We start from the raw sequence: 26,016 nt of genomic DNA, 5'->3' as shown, positions 1-26,016 counted from the left end.
GCAATGCATTCCAGATCCTAACAACTCGCTGTGTGAAAATATTTCTCCTCACTTCCCCTCTGTTTCTTTTAACAACTATCTTACATCAGTGTCCTCGGGTTACCGACCCACCCGCCAGTGGGAATAGTTTCTCATTCTTCACCCTATCGAATCCCCTCATAATTTTGAAAACTTCTATTGAGTCTCCTCTTAACCTTCTCTGCTCCAAGGAGAATAATCCCGGCTTCTCTCGCCTCTCCTGATAACTGAAGTCCCTCATTCCTGGTACCATCCTGGTAAATCTCCTTTGCTCCCTCTCCAATGCCTTGACATCCTTCCTAAAGTGTGGTGCCCAGAACTGAACACAGTCTCTCGCTGAGGCCTAACCAGTGTTATATAAAGGTTCATCATAACTTCCTGACTATGTATTCTATGCCCCTATTTATAAAGCCTAGATTCCCGTATGCTTTTTTTTAAAAACAGCTTTTAACTATCTGTCCTGCCACCTTCAAAGATTTACTTATATGAGCCCTCAGGTCTTTCTGTTCCTTCATCCCCTTTAAGATCCAACCATCTAACTTATATCGCCTCTCCTCATTCTTCCTCCCAAATGCATCACTTTGCATTTCTCCACATTAAACTTCATCTGCTACGCGTCTGCCCATTTCACCAGTCTATCTATGTCCATTTACAGTCTGCTACTATCCTCCTCACTGTTTACTACTTTTCCTGGCTTAGTATCATCTGCAAACTTGGAAATTGTGCTCTCTATACCCAAGTTCAGGTCTTTTACATGGATCAAAAACAGCAGTGGTCCCAATACTGACGCCTGGTGGACATCACTGCACCCTTCCCTCCAGTCAGAAAAACAACCATTCACCACCACTCTCTGCTTTCTGTCTCCCAGCCAGCTCTGTATCCATGCTGCCACTCCCCTTAATACCAAGGGCTTCTATTTTGCTTACAAGTCTCGTATGTGGCATTTTATCTATCAAACGCCTTTTGAAAATCCATATATCCAACCGCACTACCCTCATCCACCCTCTCCGTTACTTCATCAAAAAACTCTGTCAGGTTTGTTAAATATGATTTGCCTTTAACAAATCCGTGTTGACTGTCCTTTATTAACTCCTATTTTTCTAAGTGAAAATTTATCTTGTCCCGGATTATAGTCTCTAGAAGTTTCCCCACTACTGACATTAGGCTAACTGGCCTGTAATTCCCGGGTTTATCCTATTGCTCCTTTTTGTACAGGTGAGTAACATTTGCAATCCTCCAGTTCTCCTCACCAACCCAGTGTCCAAGGAGGATTGAAAGATTGTGGCCAGAGTCTCCGTTATTTCCACCCTTACTTCCTTCAGTAACCCACGATGCATCCCGTCCGGACCGGGTGACTTATCTACCATGAGCACAGTCAACCTTTTTAGTACCTCCTCTCGGTTTATTCTTATCTTATCCAATTTCTCTTCCCTCTCCTCCAATACTGTGACATTGGCTGCATCTTCTTTTGTGAAGACAGATGCAAAGTACTCATTCAGTACATCAGCTATGCCCTCCGCCTCCACAAGAAAATTTCCTCTTTGGTCCCTAATTGGACACACCCTACCTTTGACTAACCTTTTATTCTTTATATGCTGATAAAATACCATAGGATTCCCTTTTATGTTACCCACTAAACTTTGCTCATACAATTTCTTTGCCCCTCTTATTTCCTTTTTCAGTTATCCTTTGTACTTTCTATATTCTATTTGATTATCTTCTGTATTTTGAACCTGACATTTATCATAAGCCTCCTTTTCCTATTTTATTGAATCCCAATTTCCTTATTCATCCAGGAAGGTTTGGATGCCCTACCTTTCCTCTTTGTGGGAATGTTTGTTCTGTCCTCGAACTATCTCCTCCTTGAAGGCTTCCCACTGGTCATTAGCTGTTTTATCTGACAATCTTTCTTTCCAATCAACTAGGTCCCTTTTCAACTCATTGAAATTAGCCCTCTTCCAGTTGAGTATCTTCACCTTTGATTGTTCCTTGTCTCTTTCCCTAAGTACTCTAAATCCAATAGCTGTTGTGATTCAATGTTGTCCAGGTGCTCTCCTATTGAAACCTGATCCAGTTGCCTTACTTCATTCCCCAGATCCAGCACTGCTTCCTTCCTCGTTGGGCTGGAAACATACTGATCTAAAAAGTTATCCTGCACACATTTCAGGAATCCTTGCCCCTCCTTGTCCTTTACACTGTTATTTTGCCAGTCTATGTTAGGATAATTGAAGTCCCCCATTATCACTACACTATGGATTTTGCATCTTTCTGAATTCTGCTTGCAGATTTGCTCGTCTATCTCCTTCCCACTATTTGATGGTCTATAGTATACACCTAACAGAGTAACAGCTCATTTTCTGCTCCTTAACTCTAACCAAATAGATTCTGTTTTATAATAATAATAATAAGTTTTGGAATCCTCTAGCATATTGTCCCTTTCTAGGGCCACAAGCGTGTCTTTAATCAATATTGCCACCCCACTCCCACCACCTCCTTTTTTTCCTTCCCTATCCCTCCTGAATACATTGTAGCCAGGAATATTCAGCTTACATTCCTGCTCTTGTTTGAGCCAAGTCTTCGGTATTCCCATTACATCATAACCCCATGTGGCAACTTGAGCCTGCAGCTCACCAATCTTATTTATCACACTCCGTGCATTTACGCACATGCACTCCAAAACCGACTGAGTCTGCTCTGCATTTCTTCCCCGACTAATCCCTCCTTTTTCTGGACTACTCGTTATTACATTGCTATGCATCTCTCTCAGCCTCTATGTAATTTGTTTCTCCTCCCCAGATGCTACATCCTGATTCTCTTCCTCCCTCGAGGTTAGTTTAATCCACAGCACCGGTAAACGTCATTGCGAGAACATTGGTCCCAGCCCTGTTCAGGTGTAATTCATCCACCCTGTCCCATCTGTTCCAGAACTGGTCCTGAAGCCCTCCTTTCTGCACAATTTCTCCAGCCATGCATTCCTGTGTTTGATCCTACTGTTTTGATACTCACTTGCTTGAGGCACTGGGAGTAATCCAGAGATCACCACCTTTGAGGTCCACTGTGCATCCATTTGCTAGTTGGGGTCCAGCGCATGAGCAACGATCTTGGAGCAATCGTTTACTGGAAATTTCTGTGTTTTTTGTATGTGTGTTTCATGTAACTTAATGCATTTGGCTCATTTTAGTAGATGTTTGATGTGTGTTAGGGGATGTGTAGAGATTTGCCTCGGTTGATAATGCAGTGAGTAAACAAGACTTCCATTCAATCAAAAATAAACTTTTTTTTTTGAAAAAAAACGCTTTGTCTCTTCTGGTTTGTTCTGACAAAATATGATCGAAGGATGAGACACTGATACATTCTCCTCTTGTATCTGGCAAAATCTTCTGATAACCATTTTATGTTCAGACCACTTATAGAAAAAGCCTGAAGCTGCTAATCTCCAGGAAACCCCCCAAATTTATCTCATCCTAGTGCTCAAATCTCCACATTCGTCAATATTCTAATCCCACACATGAGGCTTCAACCCACAACGTTCTGATTCAGAGGCGAGAGTGCTACCACTGAGCCAACCTGACACGTTAAACTAAGGTTCCATCTGTCTGTTCAGGTAGATGTTAAAGTTCCCATGGTACTATTCAAAAAGGGAACAGAGTCTCTTTCCCGGTGGGATGCCAACAATCCTCCAAATAAAATTTGTCACTCCCATCGTGACGGTTTGTGGGACATCACTGTGCAAAATTGGCTGCCCGGTTTGCTCAAAAAATATACAGTCACCTACACTTTCCAGTAGTGTCTAAAGAGAGCATTGGCTCTGGTCTTTTCCGAAAGGATAGGAACAGATGCTTTCTCAAAGCTCCAGCTGATCTTCAAAATGACTACTTTCACAAACTGGTAGTTTGAGCAAACTTAGTGTATTCTCCCACCCTAAAAAAAAAGAAATTGAATTTGAATAAGAACCCTGCTAAACCTTGCATGTTCATTGGCTATGTCCTCCTGAGATGAAAGGCATTATACGAATGTAGTTTTGTATTGTATTGTATCTCACTCTTGTATCACAGTGACCCTCAATTACTTTGACAGAGAATTGAGTGCTATTTAGACCCCTTGAAGTGATCCTAACTCCACATAACATTTGGCCATTGCTGCCCAGCAGGAGGCGACACTCTCTCGGTTTATGTCTGTGGTGTGTGGCCATGTGGCCCGCGGAGCCATCAAGAAGCAGCCCATCCACCTGGACATTCACATAGATAAGTTTGTGTTGGATCCCTGTGTTTTCTGTTTTTTCTTGACTGAATATTTCTTGATTAATGGCATAAAGTTTGGGAAACACTCGTTAGCTATGTCCCTCCGCTAATACTGCCCCAGTAAATCTTTCACTTATCTTATTCACAACACAGCTAGGATCCCATTCAGTGCAGGGCACGGCTTTTCCATTCCCCTCTCTCGAACCCTCTGTATTACTTCACACTTTTCCTCTTGGATCCAAAGGTTATATTGCAAACGTTCAATTTCTGTTTGAACTTTGGCTCCAGGATTTTGTGTTTGTTGGAAATTTCTAACTTAGTGACGTGACATTGAGTTCCGGAGCGCAGTGGCTGCGTTGTCCAGGTGCAGAGTGCATCAGCCGTGCCTCATCCCATAACTGTGTCCACATCACCAGCGTGAGACTGTCACTATTGTTGACTGTTTCCCAAGATCTTTATCAGTATTTCACGGTCATCAGGAACTGGTCACAACTGCCTTGTTCCTGAGCGCAAAAACATGATAATAATATCACATCATTGAGACGTCTTATAATATAATAATAATAATACTTGCACTTGATATAGCGCCTTATCACATCTTTGTGACATCTGAAAGCGCTTCACAGCATATACTGTGTAATGACTGTGTATTTTATGATTAAAACGCGAAAGCCAATTGCTCACACCAGTGTCCCACTGTTTCGTGGATTGAAAAATACTGTCATGAAGTGAGGTGGGCGAAGACCTGAGGTCACAGTGAGAGCCAGACATTATGGTCTGGCTCTAGTTGAATCAGATATCCTTCAGGCTGAATCGGGTTTGGCAGATATAGCCCAGAGCCTGACCAATCTTGAGGTGCCAGTCAGTAAAGGTGTGCTCATCTCCTCACACACTGCAGCCACCATTTTTACAGTGACTCTTAATGCATTTGGCTCATTTGGTAGAACTTCTCACTTCGGGATCAGAAGGCTACGTATTCAAGCCACACGTTGGCACTGTGAACTCATATTCCAAGTCAGTGTTGGGAAAAGCGCTGTGGTGTAGGAGGTGTCACACTTTGGAGACGATGTTAAACTGAGGTCCTGGCTGTCAGGTGGACTTTAAACTTCCCACATAGTACAATAGAATTGATAGACATTTATAGAGCGCTATCACATCGGGAGGATGGCCCTGGGCAGTCCAAGGTGAGCACTTGAGCTGAGGGTGCGGTCGAGGGGCTGAGGGGCTTGAGGGCAAAAAGAGGAGGGTCCTGAGATAGACCTTGAAAGAGGTGAGAGAGAGGACGAGGTATAGGAACTCAGGAATGGAGTTCCAGAGAATGGGGTAGATAGACCAAAAGCCTGAATAGAAATTGTAGGACGGGCGAGGGAGGGGTTATGAGGGAGTGGGCAGTTGGTAAGGGTTGACCAGGTCGAATAGCTGGGGTGGAGTGAGACCAAGAAGGGAGGAACTTGAAGGTGAGTATGAGGATCTTGAACTTAATCCTCTGGGGGATGGGGCCAGGCGTGAATGGGGTGATTGGCTTATGGTGCTCGGTGCAAGAGAAGACACAACCTAGATGGTCTGAAGCTTGTGGAGGGGAGTTGGGAAGTCCGTGGAGTTAGCGTAGTCAAGCCTGGAGGTGATGAAATTGTGGATTAGGGAGGATCTCAGCGACAGACAACTGGTCAGGACAGCAGTGCCTGGAATCAATGATGGAGAGACATAACACTATTGAAAAAGAAAAGAGTTTCTCCTGGTGTCCTGGCCAAGGATTCTCAGTTAGTCATTCACTTCCAGGTTGTTTGTGAGACATTGCTGTGTGCAAATTGGTTGCCACATTCACCTCCAATTATACAATCACTACATTTTAGAATTAAGGAAAGCACTTTTGAGAAGCTTTGATTTTAGAAAATAATCACGGTCACTCCACTTTACAGTAAATACTGTGAAACGCTTTGGGATTTCCTCATCATGTGAAAGGCGCTTTATTCTTTTTTTGGAAATCTTTTGCAAGTGAGGAGCTCTCGCTGGGTCCCTGAGCTGCTGCTGGGCACCAGGGGTCTCCAGCCACAATGAGCCTTCAACAACAGCAACAGCAAATTACATGTGCTTTGCGCCTTTCACATCCCAAGAACATCCCAAGGTGCTGGACAGTTAGGGATTTGGACCCTAGCAGGAGGTTGAGATCAGGAGGGGTGGAGGTCAGGGAGGGTAGGGATAAGAGGGTGACCTAAGGCGCGGTCGAAGAGGAGGATCTAGCAAGGTGAAGGGACTGTGGTATGGAATGAAAGAATGGCTGAAGGTCTGACCACCAATGATGGGGTGGGTCAGTCGGGGGACGTGGAGTGATTGAGCCGAGGAGAGAGGGGAAGTGATGGGAGACATGGAGGGAAGTTTTTAGGTGTCCTCTGAACAGGGGCAAGGCAGAGAGTTCCAGAGTATTGGGCATAAAACCACAGTCACCGATGGTAGAGGGGACAAGGGACATGCAGGAGGCTGGAGCTGGCTGAGTGAGCACACAGGTCAAGGAGACCCTACGGTAACAGAAATGGGAAGGGGTGAGTGGATCGATTAGACCAGTCAAAGAAAGTTTTCTGTATTCTTATTTGCAACAAGACTCCCATAAATACAGCAATGCTCAGACCCGGCAGAGGCAGCCCTGCAGGAACTATACCCTGATGGTTGATCTCTTGTCTTCTCAATGAGACTTGGTGGTTTAGGGAAGTCCTCAAACCTCTGCAACCTCCTCTTTCTGCATTGTGTTTGTGCTGGTGCTCGCTCTCTCACTGGAGATCTCAATTCTAATCTCATCCCCTGCTCTCCCCATAACCTTTAATATTATTCTTCCACAAATATTTATCCTTTTCCCTTTAAAATGCTGAAAGGCACAATATCAACAGCAATTGTTTTATATGATTATTATGGAATTTGCGTTCACCACCACATTGCACATTGTAACAGTGTCTGTGTTATTGCATTTAATTATATTGAAGGGAATAAACAAAGTGAAAGATTCAGCTGGAAATTTTGCAATGTATACTATAAACGTGTTGACTCTGATCAGTCACTTAGTTGCATTTTTACGACTGGAAATTTCAATCAGTAAAGTGTATCTCATGAAGACATGAAAGGAACAAGTTGTTTTGTGAAAAACACCTAGTTATGGGTCCACATACGTGCTGGGCAACAGATACTGAACTCAGGTATGTTTATCAATGAAAATAGACTGTTTTCTTGTCCAAAGTTTAAAAGTAATCATTTGCTGTGACATGTTGTGAGCTGCACAATACTTGCTGAACACAGCGGGCTTAGTTGCGGACGTCACTGACTGCCCTCCCCTGTGAGCTGCAGAGAGGTCACCATGGTTCAGATGGTATTAAAGGAGGAATCAGGCAGCCTGGGAGCAAACCACAGAGAGAAGTACCACAGAGAGCTGCTGAAGACTGACCACTACACCACAGCGGATCCCAGGACAAGGTAAGCCATCGTGAGCATTGGTGTATGGTTGCTCTGTCCCAGATTGGTGTTGGGATCATGGAATTGTGTCTGTGCTGCTGCCCCAATGGAGCTCCCCAATACGCTGTAAATAATAATAATAATAATCTTTGCATTTGATATAGCGCTTTTCACGTCTTCTAGACGTCTCAAAGCGCTTCACAGGATATGCTGTAAAGTGAGTTGAACGTATATTTGTGGGCGAAACGCGGCAGCCAATTGCGCACAGCAGTGTCCCACAAACAGTCGTTGAAAATGACCAATTTATTATTGTTTTGTTTTGGAGGGATTATTATTATTATTAGTCGTGTGGAGTAAGGAAACTTGCCCAAGATTTTGCCCTGTCTGGAAGTGAAACCAGGTGTCTCGCTTGCAAGGCGAGTGCTCTAACCACTGAGCTACAGGACTCCACGAATATTTACAGCAGCTTTAAGTTGTACAACTTCGACCATTTCTTTTCATTGTTCAGTATTCAACAAATCTGTGCATTCTGGTGACATTGATTTAACAACACAATGATAAAAACCTAGGCTAATTCCTGTATTCTTTAACAGTTGTTTTGAGGAGAAAAACCCTCAACATTAAAGTGTATTTCCCATTCCATCCCAGAAAGCCATGGCGCCCCAGCTCAAGGCACCACCACACCCCCCCAAGGTGCTTCACGGAGACCTGAACAGTCTGAGCGCTGGAGTCAGAAAATTCATCGAGGAGAGTGTGCAGGTGTGTTGTCCAGACGCCATCCACATCTGCGATGGGAGCAGCCAGGAGAACAAGGCGATCCTGGCCATGATGGAGGAAGAGGGCATTATCAAACGTCTGGTCAAGTACGAGAACTGGTGAGTGAGTTTCTTTGCTTTAAAAGGTCTTCTTGGGGAGAATTTTCCTGTTGATCAAAGCAGGATTTGTCAGTGTTGAGATCCTGAGAGGTTTTGCTCCTTCAGAACGAGACACAGGGCACCGCCAATGGCACATTCACAGTAAACTTTACAACCGAACCAGCCTTGCAGATAGTAATAATAAATAATCCTTGCATTTAATATAGTGACTTATCACATCTTGGAGACGTCTCAAAGCGCTTCACAGAATATACTTTAAAATGAATTGACTGTGTATTTTGTGGGTGAAACACCCACAGGTAGTTAGTTACACACCCACTAGGTTGTAGAGTCACGTGGTGACTGGCATTGATTTAGCGTCAGAGCTGGTTCTATCCCCTCCAGTAGCCAGTACACTTGGCGAGGGCAGTGATTTGGTGAGGCTGCCAGTGGAAGCATTCACAGCTATAAAAAGAAACCGAATAAGGAAAAAGACAGAAAAATGTTCATTTTCCTTTGTATTGGACACGTGTCAATATCAAAAACAGAACAATCTTTTTTGTAACATATTTCTACAAAGACAGACAGTGAAAACACACGACTCACCAAAAGCTCCCCAGAAAACAGACTGGATTCTGTTCTCTCACCGTCTTTGGGAAAAGAAAGCAAATGCAGATCACAAGGGTTCTCTGCTTCTTAGAAAGAGTTCAGAACGTTCATATGAAGGTAACCAGATATCCTACAGTAATCTCTCTCTCCTGGATGGTGATTTGAGACCTGAGACAATGTTATTGAACTGAGTCCGAAAAGCTACGATATACTTGTTCCCAAATACAGACACAGTGCAGTAAAGTATTCTATTCTGATACTGATGAGGATTGACTTGCTTGGATGTGGGTTACTGATCAGTTCTTAAACTTGCCCCTTTCAGCTGGCTGGCTCGCACAGACCCCAGGGACGTAGCCCGTGTGGAGTCTAAAACCGTCATCATTACTCCTGAACAGAGGGACACCATCCCCACCCCAAAGCTGGGAACCAGCCTGCTGGGACGCTGGCTGTCAGAGAAGGAGTTTGACAAGGCTTTCAATGCACGTTTCCCAGAGTGTATGAAAGGTACTGAGCTCCAAACTATCCAGATAATAGTTACTCAGTGACTATGCTTTCGCAGGAATTAACTGTGGTTTATTATCACGGTGATTGTTTATATTCATACATTCATGGAAAGCTTACACAAGGAAACCATTCTGCTCATCGTGTCTGTGCTGGTTATCTTCTGTAATCTCATTCACCTATTCTTTCCACGCTGGCGCTTCCCACTCAAATGTCATTCCTCTTCGTGCCTGTGCTTGTTCTCACTCCCCCACTGGAGCTCTCTAATCTAATCCATTCCTTGCTCTTTCCACAAAGCACAGTATCCATTTTCTGTGCTTATTCGAATATCCTGTGCGTAGAAACTTTCCTCCAACAGTCTCTTGCTTTCCATTGCAGGCCGTACAATGTACGTGATTCCGTTCAGCATGGGACCTATTGGATCTCCTCTGTCCAAGATTGGCATCCAGCTCACAGACTCCCCCTACGTGGTGACCAGCTCCAGGATCATGACCCGCATGGGATCAGATGTGCTGAAGGTTCTGGGCAACGAGCAGTTTGTGAAATGCCTTCATTCAGTCGGATGTCCTTTGCCACTAAAGAGTGAGTTGAGCTTCGCTATTACAGCATGAGTGTGGGGAAGCGGAGGGGATGGGAGAGGCTTATCCCCTGTGTTCCAGGACAGCTCTGTGGTTTCTGATTGACACTGAAGTAACAATGTGTTTGTTGTGTTTAGAGCCTTTGGTCAATAACTGGGCATGTAACCCAGAGCTGACATTGGTGGCTCACATCCCACAACGCAGGGAGATCATCTCCTTCGGGAGCGGTTACGGAGGGAACTCGCTGCTGGGGAAGAAATGCTTCGCTCTGCGGATCGCCTCCAAGATAGGCCAGGAAGAGGGCTGGCTGGCCGAGCACATGCTGGTGAGAACACACAATACACAGTCACTCCACTTCACACCATGAGACGTCCTCCTGACGGGAAATGCGCTGTATCAAAGTGAGGATAACAATTATAATTATTATTATTAGTAGTAGTACTATTACAATAGAGGAATGAATATCTGAAGTACACAGTAATGACCTGGATTCACAAAGCCAGTGTAAGCGAGTCACATTTTCATATCACACCACATTGTAAAAACATAAAAGAAGAATTATAAAATCGGACAACAGGCAAAGGTCTTACAAAGGGAACTCGATCAAATACGCACATAATTCATTCCAGGTAAGTGAGACATGAAACACATGTACTCCATGGATGGACAGACAGAGATCAGCTCCAAATGGCACCAGCGTCAGCTGCTCATCAGGCTCTGCTCTTCCTCCACAGATCCTGGGAGTCACCAATCCCGAGGGCCAGAAGAAGTACATGGCGGCAGCGTTCCCCAGCGCTTGTGGCAAAACCAACATGGCCATGATGAGCCCGACGTTACCGGGCTGGAAGGTGGAGTGTGTGGGAGATGACATTGCATGGATGAAATTCGACAAGCAAGGTTTGCTCATTTCCTGCCAGCTTTCATGGCAACCGGTTCGTAATGTGGAGCGTGTATGATTGTGTGAGAAAGTATCACTGTGTTTAATAGGTGTCACTGCAACATATCAGGCAGTACAGAGTAGAGCAATGGGGACGAAGGTTAGAGTGGTGAGCTATGGGAAACAAATCGATAAGCGAGGGATCTTCAGCCTTCAATAGAGTTAACCAGATGGAACGTTATCGAGGTACATAAGGAGCTGAATGGGACTGAGAAAGTAAATCTGGAACAAACCCATCAGGAAGGCAACGAAAGCAGAGAAGATGGCACTGGTTCAGGGATGTGAAGGGAAATTTCATGACGTTCTCCAGGAAGTATTTATTTAGCCAGAGGGTAATTACCAACTGCCACAGGTTCCCGGGAAAGGTGGCTGAGACCAGGAGCTGGACATGTTTAAGTAACAGCTGGATGCTGTGATGGGAGACCCTACTGTGTGTTTGCTGAAAGGATGAGATCTTGTTACTTTACTGTTTATGTGAAGGACAATGTCACTAATGGCCTCTTTTCACAGGTAACCTGAGAGCAATCAACCCTGAAAATGGCTTCTTTGGTGTGGCTCCTGGAACATCATTCAAAACCAACCCAAACGCCATGAAAACCATCAGCAGAAACACCATTTTCACCAATGTAGCAGAGACCAGTGACGGGGGGGTTTACTGGGAGGGCATGGACCAAGCGCCACCTCCCGGGGTCACCATCACTTCGTGGAAAAACAAAGAGTGGTCGTCGAACTATGGAGAACCATGTGCTCACCCCAATTCCAGGTTCTGCTGTCCAGCCAAGCAGTGTCCCATCATAGACCCCGCCTGGGAGTCCCCTGAAGGAGTTCCTATTGAAGCGATCATCTTTGGTGGAAGGCGACCTAAAGGTATTGTAGGCCGAGCTGTGGAGCCAGCTTCTCTCAGCCCCGCAACATACAAAGGGATAAGAGCGCGAGAGCAGAGCCTTCAAACTGTTTCTCTCTGTTCCAGGTGTCCCTCTGGTGTACGAAGCCTTTAACTGGCAGCACGGGGTCTTCATCGGAGCTGCCATGAGGTCAGAGGCGACAGCGGCTGCTGAGCACAAAGGTACCAACGACACACGATAACAACACACGGCAAAAACACACATCACTGTCACACGGCACCGACACACACCAACAAGACATGTCAAGAACACACGCCAACAACATGCAGCAACGACACACACCAGCAATGCACGCCAGCAATACACATGGAACAATAATCTGCAGGAAAGGTTTGGAGAATTCTGCCATCAGCAGCACCGGTTGTTCACAGATCTTGTCCTTGTGTCACAGGGAAGGTCATCATGCACGATCCGTTTGCCATGAGGCCTTTCTTCGGCTATAACTTTGGCAAGTACCTGACGCACTGGCTCAGGATCCAGCACCATCCCAGCGCCAAACTACCCAAGATCTTCCACGTCAACTGGTTCCGCAAGGACAAGCAAGGCAACTTCCTGTGGCCAGGCTATGGGGAGAATTGCCGAGTGCTGGAGTGGATGTGCAGGAGAATCAATGGCGAGGACTGTGCCACGCCATCTCCCATCGGCCTCATTCCTGGAGATAAAGCGCTCAACATCAAGGGCCTCGACAACATTAACTTGACCGAGCTGTTCAGCGTGGAGAAAGAGTTCTGGGAAGAGGAAGTGAAAGCCATCAAGAAGTTTTTTGAGGAACAAGTCAACGAAGACCTTCCCAGGGATGTAGCCAATCAGCTGGTGCAGTTAGAGCAGAAGATAAGGCGATTGTAACAGACACTTGACAAAATTGAAGGTCGATCTCCATATTCCCTTATTTGTTCTCATGAAATGGAACATCCCCTGATAACTTCTCAATCGTAAAGCATCTGTTAACATCTTTCACAATTTTTTTCCACTTAACTATCAGGACATTTACCAAAGTTTTCGCTCACCTCCTGAAGAGCTGGTTTGTTCTTTCAGCCCTTTTGAATTGGTAGGGGAGCAGAACAAGGCCAATAACTGGCCTGTTAACCTGCATGTGTGGCCATAGAGAGGTGGGGTGGAGAGGGGGGGAGTAACACTCAAATCCTTACTCAATGTTCCCTGCTGAAAAGTAGGCATTCATAGACATCCGAATTACAATCGAGCAGAATTGTAGGCGCTATATCAAATTATTACTATCATTTAGATTGAAACTAAAAGACCTTTCAGTGGACATTAAGATTATTGTAAATCGCTACGCTACAACAGTCAGGCGAACTGAGCAACATCATGTGGAATCACGTTGGATTAGACTTATTGCATTATCAAAAACAGCTTCTACTAAAATTATATCCAATATTATTGTCTTAATGTTAAAACTGTCCAATAATTTATAATAATCGTTACCTGGAAAAAAAATTGCCTGTGTTTTTTATAAGTGTGTTTTTTATGTAACTTATTGGGGTTTTAGTAGATGTTTGACATGTGTTAGGAGATGGATAGAGATTTGTCTCTGTTGCTAATACAGTGAGTAAACGAGGCTTCCGTTCATTCAAAAATAAACTTGATTTTTTTGGAATAAAATGCTTTGTCTCTTCTGGTTTGTTTTTACAAAAGATGATCGAAGGCTCAGACACTGACACATTGTATCTGGCAGAATCTTCTGATAACTATTTTACGTTCAGACCACTTATAGAAAAAGCCTGAAGGCGCTATTCTCCACACGAGCCCTCCAAACTGATCTCATTGTAGTGTTCACTCCCCCACTTTCTTCAATATTCCAATTCCACACATGAGGCTTGAACCCACAAATTTCTGACTCAGAGACGAGAGTACTACCACTGAGCCAATCTAACACATTAAACCAAGGTTCCATCTGTCTGTTCAGGTAGACATTAAAGATCCCATGGCACGTTTCAAAAAGAGAACAGAGTTTCTGTCTCCCAGTGTCCTAGCCAACAGTCCCCAAAATAAAATTGGTCGTTCACATCATGACTGTTCGTGAGACAATGCTGTGTGAAATTGGCTGCCCTGTTTGTTCAAAAAATACACAGTCACCTACACTTTCCAATTGTGTTGTGTTAAAAGAGAATATTGGCTCTGGTCTTTTCTGGAAGGACACGTGCAGATACTTTCTCAAAGCTCCAGCTGATCTTCAAAACGGCTACTTTCGCAAGCTGGTCGTTTGAACAGAATTAGTGTATTTCGCACACCCCCCTACAAAAAAAAATCTGAGTCAGATTTGAATAAGAAAATAACACTGCTGAACCTTAGGTATTAATAGGGAATAATGAAGGATTTTAGGCCTATGGAATTTGGTATGCATTTTAACAAAATACAACACAAAATTACATTTGTAAAGTGCCTTTTACATCAGAGGACTTCCCAAGGCACTGAATAGTTAGGGATTAGGCCCGAGAGATGGTGGGGGGTGGGGTGGAGGTGTGGGTATTGGGATCATGGAGGGTGGAAGGCAGAAAGGGTAGGAGGGTGACCGAAGGCATTGTCGAAGACGAGAGTTTTGAGTTGTACCTTTAAGGTGGCGGAGAGGCTGAAGGCCCAACTACTGATGGTGGTACGGGGCAGGCCTGGGCGGGGAACATGCAGCAGCCTGCTGAGTGGAGGAAGCGGACAGGTGGATAAGGGTTAGCAGGTCGGAGAAGGCAGAGTGGGCAAGCTCATTGAGGACCTTGAAGCTGTGAAGGAGAATTTTGAACTCAATCCTCTGAGGAATTAAGTACCAGTGGAGCCAGGCAAGGGTGGGTGTGATGGGGTCACAGAAAATGGTGTGGGATGGGACATGAGCTGCAGAGTTGTGGATAATCTGCAGCTCGTGGAGAGAAGAGTTGGGAAAGCCGACAAGTAGTGCGTTTGCATAGTCGAGCCTGGATATAATGAAGGCAAGTATGAGGGTTTCATTGGCCTGAGGGATGAGGCAGTGACAGAAGCGGGCAATGTTGCAGAGGTGGGGGAAGGCAGAGTGGGTCATGGCATGGATGTGGGGGAGAAAGGACAGTTGAGGGTCGAACAAGGAATCCTAGGTTCCTGACTGGCTTGGTGAGGTGGAGTGTGCATCCATGGATGCTGATGCTGCCAGTCCTTGAGGTGCGGACGCACTGGTGCGAGCTAATCAGGAGGACCTTGGTCTTGCTGACGTTCAACTGTAGAAAGTTGGCTCTCATCCAGGACTTGATGTCTGACAGGCAGTCTTTCAAGACAGCAGTGGTCCAGGAGTCAAGGATAGAGGCAGAGAGTAAGAGTTAGGTACTCATCTGCGTACATGTGGAAGTTGACCCCATATCTGTCGATGATGTTACCAAGAGAAAGCATGTACAGGTTCAAGAGGAGACACAGCCCTGAAGAACACAGTGCGAGATGGTGCGGGGACTGTAAGGGAAGCCATTTGTGGAGGCAAAGTGGAGCTGGTCTGAGAGATAGGATCTGAACCATTGAAGGACAGAACCTTGAAGGTTGAAGTGAAAGGAGAGGAGAGGTGGTGTGGGAGGATAGAGTGGTCCACAGTGTCAAAGGCAGCAGAAAGGTCGAGGAGGTTAAGGATACAGAGGGAGCCCTGGTCATAGATGGACAGAATGCCATTTGTTATCTTGAATTAGGGTTGTTTCTGTGCTGTGGGCAGATTGGAGGGGTTCGTAAAGGGAATGGCAGGAGAGGAAGGAGTGAAACTGAGAAGCAACAACTCTTTCAAGGACCTTGGAAATGAAAGGGAGGTTGGAGATGGGGCAGTAGTTAGTGAGCCAGGATGGATCCAGGGAAGGTTTTTTGGGGATAGGGTGATGACAGCTGTTTTTAGGGGGGTGGGAACAGTGCCAGTTGACAGGAAGAGGTTCACGAGGTCTGAAAGTAAAGAGGCGAGGTGATGGAGCTGGGAGGTAAGGAGAGGGGTAGTAATGGGGTTGAGGGAGCAGATGGTGTGCCTCATGTGGGTTAGATTGGTGGTGAGAGGAGGGGGAAACAGGTTCGAAGGTGTGGAACGAGGGATGGATAGGGGCCAGAGAATGAGGGAGAGATGGGGAAGGGTTGGCAGTTGGGAGGCTGGAGGCAGCTGAAGGGATCCCCTCGATTCCGGAGTGCAATGGCTGGGGTGTCCCTCAAATTCTATTACTTTGACAGAGAACTGTGGGCTATTTATCCCTGTTGATGTGATATTTGCTCAGCAATTTCTTGGTTGTCTCTTCAATGGCTTGTGAACACAATGCCTCATCTATTGTTTTTGGCCTAAACAGGCTAGTGAAAGCGGTCCTTTGCTGAAATGCTCTGAATGAATACTGTTCGCAGGCAAGGAAGAAATCAACAACTTGTATTTATATAGCACTCTTGACGCCAGGCAGTGTCCCAGAACGTTTAACAATGGTGGAGCTCTGTGGATGGCAGAGTTACGGATGAGTTGAATATTGTGAATTGCGGAGGAGGGGAGAGAGGTGATGAAGGCTTGGATAAGGGTTTTGGCAGCTTGTGGAGTGAGGTATTGTCGGAGATGGGAAATGTGGCGGAGATGGAGGAAAGCAGTCCTTGACCAAAACTCAACGGTTTGCCAATTCTGCACTTTGCCAGATATCTATTAACAGAACTTAACAAAAGTCTACATAACAGCGCTTCTCTGTTTCACTGAGTGGTGCATTTGGAAAGGAAATGTTAACCCAATACCGTCAAGTAGAAATTTCTAACCTCACCTTACTTGGTGCACTTTTTCAACAATTTCCACTTCTTCATTAACCCTGTGTTACATGACAGATACAAACAGAACACAGTAGTTATTGTGTTACATTTGTGAAGATGTAATACTGAACACTTATGTACTGCAAATCCACCAGTGAGCAAACCTGGTAGAATGTATTCTTTATCCTAATAATACCAGAATTTTCCAATATTCCGGCACTGTACGATGGCAGCAGCAAATACACCCAATGTACAGAACTAAAAAAGCAGGGGACATTGGACACTGTAATCACTGAAGTAGAAGTTAAAAAAGGGGCAGGAATGGCACAAGATATGCAATTGTATAAATAACGTGCATTATACTATGCTTTTCATTAAATATGTCTCCAAGCAAAATGTAATCTGATACATATGTTTTCTAATAAAAATCCTTGCATTTGAATACAGCATCTTTCACCTCAGGAATGTAGGAGCCAATTTGCACACAGCAACGTCCTACAAACAGAGGCATGTGGAGTAAGGAAACTTGCCCAACGTTTTGCCCTGCCTGGCAATAGTGTCTCAGAGCATGTCTTGGTGCCGAGCCGGAAAGGTGGGGTGGGGAGTGGGGGGAGAGGAGACTGAAAACATGGTTGAAGAGTAAAGCCGCCAGGTGTAATTTGAAGACAGACAAAGATGGAGGGGTTGAGCAAGGTGATTTGGGGCGCAGTAGCTCAAAGCATGGTCACACGATCGTGGATTGAGGGGGTGCAAGTAATGTATAGCAGACCCGTGCCAGTGAGCGAAAGCGATGGGTAGAGGAGAGGGGTGTGAGCAGAAACTATTTAGAATGAAATTAAAATAAAACAAAGTGAAATTAAAATGATGAAGAGACCATGAAAGGAAGAAAGGCAAAGGCAAGTAAATAAGTTAGTTAATTAGCCAGTTTGTAAGTTAGTAAGTAAGTTAGTAAGTAAGATAGTAAGTAAGTTAATAAGTAAGTAGGAACCCAGTTGTTACTCAATTGGCGGATTGCAAGAATCCCTTTTAAAAAAAAATTATTTAGAAACCAATCCAGGACTATTTGTGGGACTCTGCTGTGTGCAATTGGCTGCTGCAAAATACAGTCAATTCAATTTTCAATATATGCTGTGAAGTGCTTTGAAACATCTCAATGATGTGATATATCAAATGCAAGGATTATTCTTATTATTAAAAGAGAAACACAGAAATCAAAGTCTCAAGGAGTAAAAATGAGAAAACATTTTATTATTTTCTATATAAAGTATAAATTTTGCTGTTAAAACATATGTGGGGTTGAGGTAAACCACACATACAATGGAGTTTGCGGTAGAAAAGTAGCACCTGATTGTAAAAGATTAATGCCTCCTTTGCTTCTTTAAGATAATTCAGATTTTTGTTGTGTTTGGATAGTGAAGCATTCGATGCACAAAACAACCACTGTAGTGCTCACCGCACCTCGTGTTAAAAATTAACAATTTTCATCTAACTAAAACTAACAGTATTTTTTCATTGTAAAAACGTATTGTAAACATTTCCCACTGCTGCAGGTATAGCAGACCTTCACTGGAAGCCTAAGCTGTCCTTGTTCATGTACTCTCCAGCACTCACTGGCATTTAAAAATCTTTAGCAGGAATAAGAAGGTACAATGCATCAAAATGTCCAGAAATCCCTGTGGAAAAATGCAGTTTGTAGAGCATTTTTTACACTTGTGATTCTAACTGGAAAGGTGCAGCTAATCCTAAACTTCCCAAACAGCTCTTATAATGGCCTGATAATCAAGATTAAAATTCTCAATAAACTAACCTTCTCAAGAGCAGCCGATAGCGTGATAGACAACATTGTGCTTATTAACCTCGAAAATCAGATAGTGAACAAACAGTGGAAGTGGGTCCAAATCTGGACCTGCAGTGCTTTTCCTCAAGATATATCTTTAAAGTTTAGTGTATGTTAGCCATCGCTGGATTTAATGTGTCCATTTTACAGAGCCTCAGACCAGAGGTAAGAACATGATCTGTTACTAAATACGTACTTTCTGGACTATGCTGGTAATAAGCAGCTTGTTAATGCACATATCTCCTGAGCTATTTCCTACTGGTTTACTTTCTCGACCATCACCACCAAAATAAATAAACAGTGAAGTGTGCTCTTGTGTGATATGAACCACCCTTATTTGAACATGGATTGGATGCATCCTGTGTGCGTATAGAATGCCCCCGCATATCTGAAGTCAACAGAATCATACAGATCGTGTTAAATTGAACACTTACGGCATTAATCAACATCACAAAATTACACTCAGTTGTCTATCAAAACCACCAAAACCAACTCTCTTGCTAGTTCTGTCAAGTATCTGTTACAATCGCCTTATCTTCTGCTCTAACTGCACCAGCTGATTGGCTACATCCCTGGGAAGGTCTTCGTTGACTTGTTCCTCAAAAAACTTCTTGATGGCTTTCACTTCCTCTTCCCAGAACTCTTTCTCCACGCTGAACAGCTCGGTCAAGTTAATGTTGTCGAGGCCCTTGATGTTGAGCGCTTTATCTCCAGGAATGAGGCCGATGGGAGATGGCGTGGCACAGTCCTCGCCATTGATTCTCCTGCACATCCACTCCAGCACTCGGCAATTCTCCCCATAGCCTGGCCACAGGAAGTTGCCTTGCTTGTCCTTGCGGAACCAGTTGACGTGGAAGATCTTGGGTAGTTTGGCGCTGGGATGGTGCTGGATCCTGAGCCAGTGCGTCAGGTACTTGCCAAAGTTATAGCCGAAGAAAGGCCTCATGGCAAACGGATCGTGCATGATGACCTTCCCTGTGACACAAGGACAAGATCTGTGAACAACCGGTGCTGCTGATGGCAGAATTCTCCAAACCTTTCCTGCAGATTATTGTTCCATGTGTATTGCTGGCGTGCATTGCTGGTGTGTGTCGTTGCTGCATGTTGTTGGCGTGTGTTCTTGACATGTCTTGTTGGTGTGTGTCGGTGCCGTGTGTCAGTGATGTGTGTTTTTGCCGTGTGTTGTTATCGTGTGTCGTTGGTACCTTTGTGCTCAGCAGCCGCTGTCGCCTCTGACCTCATGGCAGCTCCGATGAAGACCCCGTGCTGCCAGTTAAAGGCTTCGTACACCAGAGGGACACCTGGAACAGAGAGAAACAGTTTGAAGGCTCTGCTCTCGCGCTCTTATCCCTTTGTGTGTTGCGGGGCTGAGAGAAGCCGGCTCCACAGCTCGGCCTACAATACCTTTAGGTCGCCTTCCACCAAAGATGATCGCTTCAATAGGAACTCCTTCAGGGGACTCCCAGGCGGGGTCTATGATGGGACACTGCTTGGCTGGACAGCAGAACCTGGAATTGGGGTGTGCACATGGTTCTCCATAGTTCGACGACCACTCTTTGTTTTTCCACGAAGTGATGGTGACCCCGGGAGGTGGCGCTTGGTCCATGCCCTCCCAGTAAACCCCCCCATCACTGGTCTCTGCTACATTGGTGAAAATGGTGTTTCTGCTGATGGTGTTCATGGCGTTTGGGTTGGTTTTGAATGATGTTCCAGGAGCCACACCAAAGAAGCCATTTTCAGGGTTGATTGCTCTCAGGTTACCTGTGAAAAGAGGCCATTAGTGACATTGTCCTTCACATAAACAGTAAAGTAACAAGATCTCATCCTTTCAGCAAACACACAGTAGGGTCTCCCATCACAGCATCCAGCTGTTTCTTAAACATGTCCAGGTCCTGGTCTCAGCCACCTTTCCCGGGAACCTGTGGCAGTTGGTAATTACCCTCTGGCTAAATAAATACTTCCTGGAGAACGTCATGAAATTTCCCTTCACATCCCTGAACCAGTGCCATCTTCTCTGCTTTCGTTGCCTTCCTGATGGGTTTGTTCCAGATTTACTTTCTCAGTCCCATTCAGCTCCTTACGTACCTCGATAACGTTCCATCTGGTTAACCCTATTGAAAGCTGGAGATCCCTCGCTTATCGATTTGTTTCCCATAGCTCACCACTCTAACCTTCGTCCCCATTGCTCTACTCTGTACTGCCTGATATGTTGCAGTGACACCTATTAAACACAGTGATACTTTCTCACACAATCATACACGCTCCACATTACGAACCGGTTGCCATGAAAGCTGGCAGGAAATGAGCAAACCTTGCTTGTCGAATTTCATCCATGCAATGTCATCTCCCACACACTCCACCTTCCAGCCCGGTAACGTCGGGCTCATCATGGCCATGTTGGTTTTGCCACAAGCGCTGGGGAACGCTGCCGCCATGTACTTCTTCTGGCCCTCGGGATTGGTGACTCCCAGGATCTGTGGAGGAAGAGCAGAGCCTGATGAGCAGCTGACGCTGGTGCCATTTGGAGCTGATCTCTGTCTGTCCATCCATGGAGTACATGTGTTTCATGTCTCACTTCCCTGGAATGAATTATGTGCGTATTTGATCGAGTTCCCTTTGTAAGACCTTTGCCTGTTGTCCGATTTTACAATTCTTCTTTTATGTTTTTACAATGTGGTGTGATATGAAAATGTGACTCGCTTACACTGGCTTTGTGAATCCAGGTCATTACTGTGTACTTCAGATATTCATTCCTCTATTGTAATAGTACTACTACTAATAATAATAATTATAATTGTTATCCTCACTTTGATACAGCGCATTTCCCGTCAGGAGGACGTCTCATGGTGTGAAGTGGAGTGACTGTGTATTGTGTGTTCTCACCAGCATGTGCTCGGCCAGCCAGCCCTCTTCCTGGCCTATCTTGGAGGCGATCCGCAGAGCGAAGCATTTCTTCCCCAGCAGCGAGTTCCCTCCGTAACCGCTCCCGAAGGAGATGATCTCCCTGCGTTGTGGGATGTGAGCCACCAATGTCAGCTCTGGGTTACATGCCCAGTTATTGACCAAAGGCTCTAAACACAACAAACACATTGTTACTTCAGTGTCAATCAGAAACCACAGAGCTGTCCTGGAACACAGGGGATAAGCCTCTCCCATCCCCTCCGCTTCCCCACACTCATGCTGTAATAGCGAAGCTCAACTCACTCTTTAGTGGCAAAGGACATCCGACTGAATGAAGGCATTTCACAAACTGCTCGTTGCCCAGAACCTTCAGCACATCTGATCCCATGCGGGTCATGATCCTGGAGCTGGTCACCACGTAGGGGGAGTCTGTGAGCTGGATGCCAATCTTGGACAGAGGAGATCCAATAGGTCCCATGCTGAACGGAATCACGTACATTGTACGGCCTGCAATGGAAAGCAAGAGACTGTTGGAGGAAAGTTTCTACGCACAGGATATTCGAATAAGCACAGAAAATGGATACTGTGCTTTGTGGAAAGAGCAAGGAATGGATTAGATTAGAGAGCTCCAGTGGGGGAGTGAGAACAAGCACAGGCACGAAGAGGAATGACATTTGAGTGGGAAGCGCCAGCGTGGAAAGAATAGGTGAATGAGATTACAGAAGATAACCAGCACAGACACGATGAGCAGAATGGTTTCCTTGTGTAAGCTTTCCATGAATGTATGAATATAAACAATCACCGTGATAATAAACCACAGTTAATTCCTGCGAAAGCATAGTCACTGAGTAACTATTATCTGGATAGTTTGGAGCTCAGTACCTTTCATACACTCTGGGAAACGTGCATTGAAAGCCTTGTCAAACTCCTTCTCTGACAGCCAGCGTCCCAGCAGGCTGGTTCCCAGCTTTGGGGTGGGGATGGTGTCCCTCTGTTCAGGAGTAATGATGACGGTTTTAGACTCCACACGGGCTACGTCCCTGGGGTCTGTGCGAGCCAGCCAGCTGAAAGGGGCAAGTTTAAGAACTGATCAGTAACCCACATCCAAGCAAGTCAATCCTCATCAGTATCAGAATAGAATACTTTACTGCACTGTGTCTGTATTTGGGAACAAGTATATCGTAGCTTTTCGGACTCAGTTCAATAACATTGTCTCAGGTCTCAAATCACCATCCAGGAGAGAGAGATTACTGTAGGATATCTGGTTACCTTCATATGAACGTTCTGAACTCTTTCTAAGAAGCAGAGAACCCTTGTGATCTGCATTTACTTTCTTTTCCCAAAGACGGTGAGAGAACAGAATCCAGTCTGTTTTCTGGGGAGCTTTTGGTGAGTCGTGTGTTTTCACTGTCTGTCTTTGTAGAAATATGTTACAAAAAAGATTGTTCTGTTTTTGATATTGACACGTGTCCAATACAAAGGAAAATGAACATTTTTCTGTCTTTTTCCTTATTCGGTTTCTTTTTATTGCCAAATAACTGAGTAATTTATTAATCTGTGAATGCTTCCACTGGCAGCCTCACCAAATCACTGCCCTCGCCAAGTGTACTGGCTACTGGAGGGGATAGAATCATCTCTGACGCTAAATCAATGCCAGTCACCACGTGAATCTACAACCTAGTGGGTGTGTAACTAACTACCTGTGGGTGTTTCACCCACAAAATACACAGTCAATTCATTTTAAAGTATATTCTGTGAAGCGCTTTGAGACGTCTCCAAGATGTGATAAGTCACTATATTAAATGCAAGGATTATTATTTATTATTACTATCTGCAAGGCTGGTTCGGTTGTAAAGTTTACTGTGAATGTGCCATTGGCGGTGCCCTGTGTCTCGCTCTGAAGGAGCAAAACCTCTCAGGATCTCAACACTGACAAATCCTGCTTTGATCAACAGGAAAATTCCTCCCAAGAAGACCTTTTAAAGCAAAGAAACTCACTCACCAGTTCTCGTACTTGACCAGACGTTTGATAATGCCCTCTTCCTCCATCATGGCCAGGATCTCCTTGTTCTCCTGGCTGCTCCCATCGCAGATGTGGATGGCGTCTGGACAACACACCTGCACACTCTCCTCGATGAATTCTCTGACTCCAGCGCTCAGACTGTTAAGGTCTCCATGAAGCACCTTGGGGGGGTGTGGTGGTGTCTTGAGCTGGGGCGCCATGTTTTTTACCACACCACTCACAGTCCTGCAAAATCACAATCACACCAGGTTACAATGGGAAACACACTTTCGTTGTTCAGGACTTTTCACCTGTAAATAACTGTTAAAGAATACAGGAATTAGCCTCGGTTTTTATCATTGTTTTGTTAAATCAATATCACCATAACGCACAGATTTGTTGAACCACTTTTCAGGGGATGAAAAAAAAATGATCAATGAAAATTGTCGTATAACTTAAAGTTGAGGTAAATATTTGAAATTAAAGCTGCCCTGAAATTTTCCTTGTGTGTTTCTGAGATGAGCTTCACTTACTGTTTTTCTCCGCCTTAGAGGAGTTCCAATCAGCTGGCCCAATCCTCTTCCTCTGTCTCGTTCTGAGCAAGTCAAGCTTAAACTGCTCACTGTCTCTGATGAGCTCCCCAAAGTTGTCGAGCCCTTTAAGTACAGAATTTGGGAGCTTCTCATTAGCTGGGGATGAGGGTGTTGCCTTGGTCATCATTGATAAAGGACACACCTCCTCAAACGTAGTTAATGCATAATCTAATAAAAAATAATCTGTAGATAACATCTGACCCTGGGATCAACAATCAATAGCAATAGATTTTTTTTCAGATGAGGCTTGCAATACGCACATTGTAGACAGCAAGTGCAATACTTTGACCTGTTCATGATGTAATGGCAATTTTTGTTTTGTGAAAGGGTTTTGGATTTGACCAATAGAGCTCCAACCATTTTGTCACGCTTGCTGCTCCAATCAGCTCTTTGTAAAGCCTGACACACCTGCGGAGCTGAAGAGCCCCTGGTCTGGTAGGTCGCTGGTTGGTCTGGGACCTGAAGGCTTGGTCTGGGTGTATTTCCAACCCACTGTAACTCTGCAACTCAAAATAGAATAAAATACTTTGTTTGTCAGCCAGGTGTTTGATACACACGGAAACCCATCACCGTGCTTAAGAGTATCCAAATCAAATTGAGAATTCCATGCTTCCCAACTACACATGGAAATTCCAGAGGAAATAAATCTGCTGTTAATGTAGATTCCTGAAATCTTACTCATTGTTGGTAAATCTAATAATAATAAACCTTCGAGACGTCTCAAAGTGCTTCACAGAATATACTGTAAAGTGAATTGACTGTATATTTTGTGGGCGAAATGAGGCAGCCAATTGCGCACAGCAGTGTCCCAAAAACAGTCATGGATTAAAGTGACCAATATTTTTAAGGAGTTATTACCCCGGAGAAACGATCTGCCAATCAACTAACAACTGGGTTCCTACTTACTGCTAGATAAACAGTAAATGTGTGTGGAGTCAGGAAGCTTTTACCAATAATTCGCCCTGCCAGAAATCGAACACAGGTTTCTCGCTTGCGAGGCAAATGCTCTAACTACTGAATTTCAGGACTCCAATCTCACTGAAATATCCTCTATCATACTGTCTTTTTCAAAAATATTTTATGCATTGTGTTCTTGAATGGGCAGCTGGACTTGATAGTAATCCTTATCCTTGCATTTGATATAGATGATGGATGTTATTTCCTGTGAATATTAATGTATATCATTATTTTGTCACATTCTCCCTCCTCTCCTAAAGAGGCTGACTAACACCAGGGTACATCATCCAAAAGCATGAGCGCCCCACTGGTGCCCGAGCCAAATGCCGTCTTTTGGGAACCTGAAAAGTTTCTCGGGAATGACTTCCTGACACAATGCAGCAACTGCCAGCATTATTTCCAGTCCCCGCACTGTGTCCTCCCAATTACCGGCTCATCCCACTACCACGAGAGGATGTTCGCCAGGGAGAGAGGAAGGGAGCGGTGTAGAAAACTACCAGATTGCCACAGAGAATTGACTCGATTCTGATCTCTTGCCAGGCACAACATCTGGGAGTCAACCTGTTCTCAAGAACATTCCCCCCTCCCCCTCGAGGATAGTCAACAGTTAGTCAGTAGAAATCTGACAAGCACAGGTTTGAGCACAAGTTGTGCCTGATGAGCAGCGTGGGAGGCTCTCCACATGTGGGCCACTCCACCACAACTTGAGCTTAAAATAGCACAGACCAGAAATTGAACTGGAGTCTTCCTGATCTTTATGGGCCAGTGCCAGCAACATAGTGCTATAATAATAACAATAATCCTTGCATTTGATATAGTGCCTTATCACGGCATTGAGATGCTATAGCAACCTTATAGTATCTGTGGATATACTGAAGATTCTTAGATATTACTTTCACTGTAATTGTCATCAAATTAGCCTAATTGCGAGA

General features: G+C 44.7%; 2 protein-coding genes across 3 annotated transcripts; one reads left to right on the top strand and one right to left on the bottom strand.

Moving 5' to 3' along the window:
* The first annotated feature begins 7,598 nt into the window (after positions 1–7,598).
* Positions 7,599–13,696, top strand: LOC103171639 (phosphoenolpyruvate carboxykinase, cytosolic [GTP]). 2 transcript variants are annotated; one of them, XM_007884429.2, is made up of 9 exons: positions 7,599–7,718; positions 8,346–8,572; positions 9,483–9,664; positions 10,040–10,243; positions 10,377–10,564; positions 10,974–11,136; positions 11,687–12,043; positions 12,147–12,242; positions 12,473–13,696. In XM_007884429.2, the coding sequence occupies exons 2-9, from the start codon at positions 8,352–8,354 to the stop codon at positions 12,925–12,927; spliced, it is 1,866 nt and encodes a 621-aa protein (XP_007882620.2). In that variant the 5' UTR covers positions 7,599–7,718; positions 8,346–8,351; the 3' UTR covers positions 12,928–13,696. The 2 variants fall into 2 exon arrangements, with proteins under 2 accessions (XP_007882620.2, XP_042197775.1); XM_042341841.1 differs by lacking the exon at positions 7,599–7,718 and having other exon boundaries at positions 8,253–8,572.
* Positions 13,697–18,013: 4,317 nt separating this feature from the next.
* On the bottom strand, positions 18,014–24,222 carry LOC103171656 (phosphoenolpyruvate carboxykinase, cytosolic [GTP]-like). The gene is made up of 9 exons (XM_007884448.2): positions 24,068–24,222; positions 23,535–23,780; positions 22,415–22,596; positions 21,836–22,039; positions 21,515–21,702; positions 20,943–21,105; positions 20,036–20,392; positions 19,837–19,932; positions 18,014–19,606 (listed from the first exon to the last, which is right to left on the bottom strand). The coding sequence occupies exons 2-9, from the start codon at positions 23,753–23,755 to the stop codon at positions 19,152–19,154; spliced, it is 1,866 nt and encodes a 621-aa protein (XP_007882639.1). The 5' UTR covers positions 23,756–23,780; positions 24,068–24,222; the 3' UTR covers positions 18,014–19,151.
* Between the last annotated feature and the right edge of the window lie 1,794 nt (positions 24,223–26,016).

This window comes from Callorhinchus milii, unplaced genomic scaffold, assembly GCF_018977255.1.
Source record: "Callorhinchus milii isolate IMCB2004 unplaced genomic scaffold, IMCB_Cmil_1.0 Scaffold18, whole genome shotgun sequence".
NCBI lineage: Eukaryota > Metazoa > Chordata > Chondrichthyes > Chimaeriformes > Callorhinchidae > Callorhinchus > Callorhinchus milii.
Note: the sequence above shows the minus strand (reverse complement) of the source record. Positions and strands in the feature narration are given on the sequence as shown.

Excerpts from the sequence above, each read along its gene's own strand:
- LOC103171639 (XM_007884429.2), top strand. The coding sequence starts at position 8,352 with ATGGCGCCCCAGCTCAAGGCACCACCACACCCCCCCAAGGTGCTTCAC. Across the intron at positions 11,137-11,686 it reads GATGAAATTCGACAAGCAAG|GTAACCTGAGAGCAATCAAC; the intron begins GTTTGCTCATTT and ends CTCTTTTCACAG. Across the intron at positions 12,044-12,146 it reads TGGTGGAAGGCGACCTAAAG|GTGTCCCTCTGGTGTACGAA; the intron begins GTATTGTAGGCC and ends TCTCTGTTCCAG.
- LOC103171656 (XM_007884448.2), bottom strand. The coding sequence starts at position 23,755 with ATGGCGCCCCAGCTCAAGACACCACCACACCCCCCCAAGGTGCTTCAT. Across the intron at positions 22,597-23,534 it reads CTGGTCAAGTACGAGAACTG|CTGGCTGGCTCGCACAGACC; the intron begins GTGAGTGAGTTT and ends TGCCCCTTTCAG. Across the intron at positions 19,607-19,836 it reads AGCGGCTGCTGAGCACAAAG|GGAAGGTCATCATGCACGAT; the intron begins GTACCAACGACA and ends CTTGTGTCACAG.